General features: G+C 34.4%; 1 protein-coding gene across 1 annotated transcript; it reads left to right on the forward strand.

The window, feature by feature from the left end:
• The first annotated feature begins 217 nt into the window (after nt 1-217).
• On the forward strand, nt 218-2192 carry LOC131611977 (soyasapogenol B glucuronide galactosyltransferase-like). Its single transcript, XM_058883795.1, has one exon. The coding sequence runs from the start codon at nt 542-544 to the stop codon at nt 2036-2038; it is 1497 nt and encodes a 498-aa protein (XP_058739778.1). The 5' UTR covers nt 218-541; the 3' UTR covers nt 2039-2192.
• The last annotated feature ends 6836 nt before the right edge of the window (nt 2193-9028 follow it).

Here is a 9028-nt window from a genome sequence, read left to right on the forward strand (position 1 = left end):
CCTGTATGTTTGTTTCGCTTCCACCTTAAAGTATAATTATAGTTTTTTAATCTTATTAAGGTAATTCTAACATGTAAGTCCTCAATGTAATGTGATTAAAGAAGTGCATAAAAGTATGGAGGACTTAATACCTACCCACATGAAAAATAGCTATTCATGGAAACTACATCCAAGACATTATTCTAATAGGAAATTTGATGGTTGGAGCCAAAGAAGTTAGGTCACTTTTTGTGTAATTTAGACACGATGCAAACATGATAGATGTGGAAGTTTGGAACATTGCCACCACGCCTCATTTCCTTTATACAATTCCAACCTCAACCAAAAACATGTCGTGCACTACTATGGGAACATACGTCTGCTCATATTTTAATCCAAAAACTTTATGTGTCTGTTTTAAATAGTACCACTTTTGCCTTTTCTTTATGTCCTTTTCCAGTGAGACATATGCTTCAAAAACAATCTACTACTACCCATAAATATCAACTCTCCAAGGAATAGAGAACCACACATCCACACCTCATAGATTCCAAAAGAAACAATGGACTCTCAACAATCCCATAACCAACTTCATGTCGTTTTTCTTCCATTTCCATCTCCTGGCCATATGATTCCAATGATTGACACTGCAAGACTATTTGCCAAACATGGTGTTAATGTTACTATCATCACCACACATGCAAATGCTTCAACCTTCCAGAAAACCATAGACAGTGACTTCAATTCAGGATACTCCATCAAAACTCATCTTATTCACTTCCCTTCAGCTCAAGTTGGTCTCCCTCATGGTGTTGAAAATCTCAAAGATGGAACTTCCTCAGAAATTCTTGGTAGAATCAGCCATGGAATATCGCTGCTCCAAGATCCAATCGAGGTACTGTTTCGAGATCTTAAACCAGATTGCATAGTAACAGATATGATGTATGCTTGGACAGCAGAAGCAGCTGCAAAACTAAACATTCCAAGGATTCACTTTTACAGCTCAAGCTACTTCTCCAACTGTGCCTATCATTTTATCATGAAGTATAGACCTCACGATGGTTTAGTTTCTGATACACACAAATTTACAATTCCAGGTTTGCCTCATACCATTGAGATGACACCCCTGCAGATTCCTGATTGGTTAAGGGAGAAGAATCCCGCCACAGCCTATTTTGAACCAATGTTTAAATCTGAGGAAATAAGCTATGGGACACTATACAATAGTTTTCATGAACTTGAAAGTGATTATGAGAAACTAAGTCAAACTACAATGGGGATCAAATCATGGAGTGTAGGACCAGTTTCGGCTTGGGCTAACAAGGATGATGAAAAAAAGGCTAATAGGGGACAGATTGAGGAGCTTGGAAAAGAATATACAGAGTTGTTAAATTGGCTTAACTCAAAGCAAAATGAGTCTGTACTTTATGTAAGTTTTGGAAGTCTTGCTATGCTAGCTCATGCTCAGCTTGTAGAAATTGCTCATGGACTAGAAAATTCAGGTCATAATTTCATCTGGGTTGTGAGGAAAAAAGATGGAGATGAAGATAGAGACGGGTTTCTTCAAGATTTCGAGCAAAGGATGAAGGAAAACCAAAAGGGCTATGTGATTTGGAATTGGGCACCGCAGCTTGTCATATTAGGCCACCCTGCAACAGGAGGTATAGTGACTCATTGTGGTTGGAACTCGATTCTTGAAAGCTTGAGTGTTGGTTTGCCAATGATCACATGGCCAATGTTTGCTGAACAATTTTACAATGAGAAGTTGCTTGTTGATGTTTTGAAAATAGGAGTCCCGGTCGGAGCAAAAGAAAACAAGTCATGGAATAGTGTTAGTGTAGCGGCAGTTGTGAAAAGGGAAGAGATAGTAAATGCTGTCAAGATTTTGATGGGAAGTGGTGAAGAGAGCAAACAAATGAGGATTAAAGCAAAAAAACTTGGTGATGCTGCCAAGAGGAGTATAGAGGAGGGTGGAGACTCTTACAACAACTTGATTCAGTTGATTGCTGAGCTGAAATCATTGAAGAAATCTAAAGCACTTGGTGAGAAAGTAGATTAGATAGTTGAAGTGAAGGAGTAATCTTGGTGCTTTAGGACTTTAGGAAGTGTAGCTGATGAATGTTTTGAATAAGATGAAACAACATCCAAGTATTTCTCTCCTGCTGTTTTTTGTTGTTATTTGGATTTCAATAAGATGAGACACTATACAATTATTCTCGTGCAGTGCAATGATGACAAAAGAAGTTAGCTTTTACTATGCAATTTTCATATTAAGCTAAGAAACATATCTATTGATGAATAAAATTTTGAGTCTACTATGGTTTGACTTATAGCAAATTTATCACTACAAGTATGCTACGGATATCTAGGAGAGAATTAAATCTGGTGGTTTGGAATTCCGAATTATATCAAATTAGAACACAATTTTTTTCAAACTAAACCATTTGTTAAGAAAGAACACTTTATAAGAGGCTGTTTAAAGTAAATTGGTAGTTACTGATTGAGATTCATTTCTTAATTTTGACATCATTTTACTCAATAATTTAACAATTAAAGCAAAAGAACTATTCAAGACAAAAGCTATTAAAAATATTTGGAGTAACGGAAGGTCCAATGCTAATACAGTAACAGTTCGGTGCTAATACGCCTTTTAGTTTTAAAATTTAAAAATAATGGTTCAGTTTTAGTTTATGTTTGGTTAATTGCAATTCAGTCCGGTTTTATAAATTTTAACTTCAATTCAATTCGACGGTTCAGTTCGGTTCACAGTTTTTTCGAACACTAGTTATGTGTATGATCACTAACCATAAATTTTTTGGTGAGCGACACGTCGTAAGTGTATGACAATGTGAAATAGTACAAAATGTTATCAAGTCCAAGAGATCAATAGTTGAATATCAAATTCTATCGATATAAATCTAGAGTGACCAAATAGTTAATTTTTGACAACTTAAGTGAAAAACATCTTAAACAAAAATCACTTAAAGATAATTAAACAAACAGGACTTAGGATCATGATTCTCACCGTGATTTCTCCGTATGATCCTTTCACCTCTCTATTGTGAGAAATTTTAGGTTGTTATAGAAAAATAGATAAATGTGGACAACACTTATTTTCATTCGCGTGTTGTTCTATCCATGACGAATAATCCGTCTGTTTTCGCACTGCCAAATTACTTGTCAGAAATTCTTTATTTCACGCACCTATAAAAGATGGAACGTTTCTCAGTTGCATTTGAGCACTTTCGTTGTTATTGTTTAAAAATCTGCTCTCGGGTATTGATACATCCTTTCACATCATGATCAGTACCTGAACTTTCGTGTAAGGGTTGGAATAAAAAATTCAAGTTTTAAAATAACGCGTAAATAAAATTCTCGTAGTTGATTTGTGAATGATCATATGAATAATCATGAGATAAGACTCATGACCTTTAGTTTCTAGAGGACTACTTATTTATGGTGAGAAATAGCGTTGTCGTACCTTAAATTTTGTCCGTATTTTTTACATTTTTATTATCTTTTTGAAAGAAAAAAAATAAAAAATGTATGTCAGCTCATGTGATAGCTAGACAGGGACGCCGGTCACGAGTTCGAACCCTTTTGTTTTCCTTTTATTTGAATTTTAGTTCCTATTTTAAAAATACAAAAAGAATTTGATTTTATTTATTCTCGGCATTTTGTCTAAATTAGTTTTATTTGATTTTTTTAAATTAGTTTAATTTTGTTTAAATTTTTAATTAGTTTGACATTTATCTGCTTTTTCAATTTTTATTTGATTTTTTAAATAGTTTGATTTTAATTAATTACAAATAGATTTATTTATTTCTTAAAATATGGAAAAACATAAAAAGAGTGTTGATTAGATTATGAAAATCAGGATGATATATATATTGGAAACATCTCATTACACCCCCTTATCTCTTATCTCTTAGGCACTTAGCGAAATTCTAATTTTGTCTCTGCTTTTGTAGATGTACATCCATAAGCATTTTTTGTCAAAAATTAAATTTTTTCGAAGATGCATCTGCGAAAGGATTTTATACTAGTGAATGTTGGGAGAAATACAAATTAATTCAATCCAGGGATTTTTCTGTAGGGGCATCCACAGAACGACTTAGCGCCAGAATTTTCCGTAGATGTATCTACGAAAGTATCTGATATAGTTTGAACTAGCATGATCACTCCCCCATTGTTACATTTCTTTTTCAACACTCACTTCTCCACAACCTAAAAACCCTACATCATCAATATCATTTTTCACTCCAAAAATCCAACATTTTGGTGCAACAAATCAAAGGGAGCAAGAGGAGACTCAATTTCAGGTAAATAATCATCTTTGTCCATTGCATTGTTCACATTATACATCAATTTTCTGTCAAAAAAAATTAACGTTGCTTCCGTAGGTATATCTACGGAACGTGTTGAAGATGAACACGTTCCGAATGTGCATATACGAAACATGTCTTTGCTATTTTTTTCCAAAAGTCTTGTGATTTTGTGTTATTGTTTACAAATAGGTATGGTGCACCCCGATAATATCTCAAGAGAATTAATTCCTTTAGTCGATCTTTCTCTGAATGTTGAAGGGGTAGTCGTAAAGGCGGTAGTTGTCGGCAGTGACTTTAATAAAAAGCAAGAGTTTGATGATCGTGAAAGCATACTCACATGGATTCGTAGGAATGCAACTAACCTTGGTTTTGCTGTGACAATAGAATGATCGGATAATGGTACGGTAAGAAGAAACGCTTTCGTAAAAATGTTGTGCAAAAGAAGTGGGAAATACCATACTCCTCTAAGGAAGTTTCTAAGAGATGACACGGGTATTAGAAAATGCGAGTTTCCATTTAAAATTAGTGGTTATATGTTGGCTAGCAAGAAGTGGAAATTTAGTGTTATTTGTGGGTTGCATAACCATGATTTATGCTCAAAGTTACAAGGTCATCCTAGTGTATGTCAGCTCAAATTGGAAGAGAAGACATGTATTAGTGACATGTCATTGAATTTTGTCCAACCGAAAAATATACTTGCCACATTGAAACGGAAAGAACCCGAAAACGTATCAAATATAAGGCAAGTGTATAACATTCGATACCGCAATAATAAGGCGAAGGAGAAAGTTGTTTGTGCGTGGACTAAAATTGTCCGACATCTTGGGAATACACCCACCAACAGAGTTGAGTCGGCACATGCTAGTTTGAAAAGTTGGTTAATAGCAAGGGTGACTTGTGTCGAGATTGGGACTCCGTAAATCTCATGATTAAAAACCAACACAATGAGATACAAACCACATTTGGTAGGAGCATTACAGTGTTGGAACATCGATTCAAGGACAACATACTTTATTCTCTATTGATCGGCAATTTGTCTCGGGCCGGGTTGAACTATATTTTTCAAGAGGCTAAACTAGGTGAAGTTGTAGGTTCCGATGGAGCAAAGTGTGGTTGTACTATTTCTAAAATGTATGGTCTACCGTGTGCGTGTATTATTGCTAAAAAGATAAAACTAGGTGAGGCAATAAGACTGAACGAAGTTATCCCTCATTGAAAAAGACTTAGTTTTGATGATGATGGTTGCATCGAAGGAGAAAAATTGAATATCTCTATTACTTCTGAATTAGAAGCGATACAAGAGAGATTTTTGAAGGCCGATGACAACATGAAACTCCATATTAAAGAACAATTGTGAAAGATTGGATATCTTGAAACAACCGACATGAAACCGCCTTCTCAACCGGTTTAGACAAAGGGTGCTCCGAAGAAATTGAGGCCTACACCGAATGACAACTCGACTACACGAGCTCCTTCGTATTGTGAGCACGTCGATAAACTTTTTCCCGTCTCACCGACTCCTAAATCTCAAAAATCTCAAACAAGTTCAAACAAAGGAGCTCGCATAAGGAAACCGCCTCTAGCACCTATTCCACTCAAAATTCCAATCATCAAAGAGATGCCTATTCCACCGAAATTCCATTCATCAAAGTGATGCCAGTTTTTATGTACAAATACATCGAGCAGATCGTCAGTGTTGCGGGGGACGGTAATTGCAGTTACCAGGCCGTCTCGGGGGTTGCTTGGTAATGGAGAGGATAGTCATACTCTTGTCCGTCATCAACTTATCCAAGAGTTGAATATACATAAATACTCGTACACACAATTATATAGAGAGGAGGCTAAATTTGAAGCGATTAACGAAGCTCTTGTTCCTTGGTTAGGCGCTTATGCACCGGTGTTAAAATGGATGAGATTCCCAGAAATGGGACATCTTATTGCATGCGCGTATGATCGGGTGTGCAATGACTTGACACGTTATGGTTTTTTGGAAACCTTTCCCCCTCCGCACCGCACAACCAACAAATCCAAATGATCGTATAATGTGTATTAAATGGCTTTCAAAATCGAGTCAATTTGTGCAAGTTTACTTGAAACCGGGATGCCCCATACCACCTACGTCACCATAATGGACTCTTCATCATACCGAAGATGCTAAGACGTGGTCGGATCTTTTTGCTGATAGGATGCCCGAATTCAAAAGATTGAACAACACCAAAAAGAAATCGAATAAGAAAAAGTCAAAATTGGAATCACCAATAGATCTAGCCAGCGATAATTCTTTTGATGTGTTTTATAGTTTCAAAGTATAATATATACATTCCTTAACATTGCAATATAATCATTTTTTGTCAATTATAAATTCTAATGGAAGATTTAGTTTGTGTTTATGTATTTTTAGTTTACGGTACAACGTCCGTTGGTATGTCGCATGTGTCTCCTACTCCGACGGTAGAACACTCGGGCGGACGTTCAAACTTAACGAGTACACCTCGCTCGATGTTATCATTGACGAAATCCACTACCGTCTACCTTACGGTGACAAAAGAAATGATGTGAAGCTCGAGTATCGTTCACCTTCATTTGACAACGGAGAGAACGTCGTTTACAACAATTTTGAGCTCAAGAATCGAGCGAATGTTTTGGCAATGTGACGAACGTATTTCGGTTTCGAAGAGAAAATCCCGCTCGAGTTCGTAGCGACGGTGCAAAGAACGGTCGAGCAAATTTTAGAGATGTGCAACCGTCCACCGGGCTATTGAAATGTAATGTTTAATTTGTTGTTGAAATTATCGATGTAATGTCAATTTTAATCTATGAATGTTGTTTTTATCGTTGCAAATGTTGTTATTCTGGTATTTTGTATTTGGTATTCTCACGGACAACGTCACTATTTTTAGGGGTGGCAATTGGATCCATTAAGCTAAAATCCATCCACCAAAAAAACGAAAAATCGTGTTTTTACGAAAAAAAAAAATCCAGTTTTTTCGGGAAAACAAAAAATCGAGTTTTTTCGAATAAACGAAAAATCGTGTTTTTTCGGAAAAACGAAAAAATCGTGTTTTTTTTCAAAAAAACGAAAAAATCGAGTTTTTTAAGAAAAACGAAAAAATTCGAGTTTTTTCCGAAAAACGAAAATTCGTGTTTTTCCGAAAAACGAAAAAAAATCAGGTTTTTCCAGAAAAACAATAAAGTCGAGTTTTTTTTAGAAAAACGAAAAATCGAGTTTTTTTCGGGAAAACGAAAAAAGTCGAGTTTTATTCCAGAAAACGAAAAAATTGAGTTTTTTTTGAAAAAATGAAAAAAGTCGAGATTTTTTAGGGAAGACGAAAAAATCGAGTTTTTTTTCGAAAAAACGAAAAAAGTCGAGTTTTTTTGGAAAAACGAAAAAATTCGTGTTTTTTTCGAAAAACGAAAAAAATCGAGTTTTTTTTTTAAAAATGAAAAAATCGAGTTTTTTTTTTCGAAAAACGAAAAAAACCGAGTTTTTTATGAAAAACGAAAAAAGTCGAGTTTTTTCGGGAACACGAAAAAATCTAGTTTTTTTCGGAAAAAACGAAAAAAGTCGAGTTTTTTTTCGAAAAGCGAAAAAAATTGAGTTTTTTTTTGGAAAAACGAAAAAAGTCGTGTTTTTTTTTTAAAAACGAAAAAATCGAGTTTTTTTTGGAAAACGAAAAAATCGAGTTTTTTTTGGAAAACGAAAAAATCGAGTATGTTTTTTCGAAAAAACGAAAAATCGAGTTTTTATCGAAAAAAATGAAAATTCAAATTTTTTCGGAAGAACTAAAAATCAATTATTTTTCAGAAAAACGAAAAAACTATTTTAAAATACGTAAATTATTATTTTTATGAAATTTTTTAAAAAATAAAATATTTTTAATTATCTTTTGGATGGATGGATATCCATCCATTAGAAATTTGTTAATGGATGGATTAATGGATTGGTTTGATCCATCCATTAAGGATCCAATCCATATCCATCCAATCCATCCATTTTGCCACCCCTAACTATTTTGCAGGAGAATCAGAATTGTTTGGTGAACGATGGATGTAAATTACAACATTAAAATTGAGCTTCCGATGTAGTAAAGAGAGAATAAGTCAATACAAGTAAAATAATGTTAATGAGATTTAAATTCAAACTAAATGAGAAGAGCTTATTGATCTATTAACGTGAGATGCACATATATCTGAATGCTTGATCTTAGATTGAGATTGTTTGCTTTTTTTTTACTAGAATAATGCACCTGATCCGCAAGTGCTTCAGTGGATATTTTACTCTCTGGACCGAGATTATTAAACCCTCTGGACGGCCAAGAACACTTACCAGGTATAAGACATGTCATGAATATATGTTATACTCTTCACACAATATATAACCAACTGCAAATTAATACAATAAATTATGTATTATGTACTAAGTCTAATTGTGAAAATAATTTGTTTATAACATTATTAAGCTAAACGTCAAAGATGGGTGGAGAAGGCAATAACATGACTAAAGAACAAGGAGAACACAAACACAAAATATTACTTTTTATTCAAAGCCAAATATTTAACTAAGTGCAGGCCTTTTTTTGTTTTATATGGTCATTTAATTTTATAATGAAGTTTAGCCTTTACAATGTTATAATATAGGCCAGCACATAGCTTAAAATTGATAAATAATGTGTTTGCTAGAACTCTCCCTTTAACATTAATTTCAAGCTCAAGCCACATTT

Source organism: Vicia villosa, linkage group LG6 (assembly GCF_029867415.1).
Source record: "Vicia villosa cultivar HV-30 ecotype Madison, WI linkage group LG6, Vvil1.0, whole genome shotgun sequence".
NCBI classification, from domain to species: Eukaryota; Viridiplantae; Streptophyta; class Magnoliopsida; order Fabales; family Fabaceae; genus Vicia; species Vicia villosa.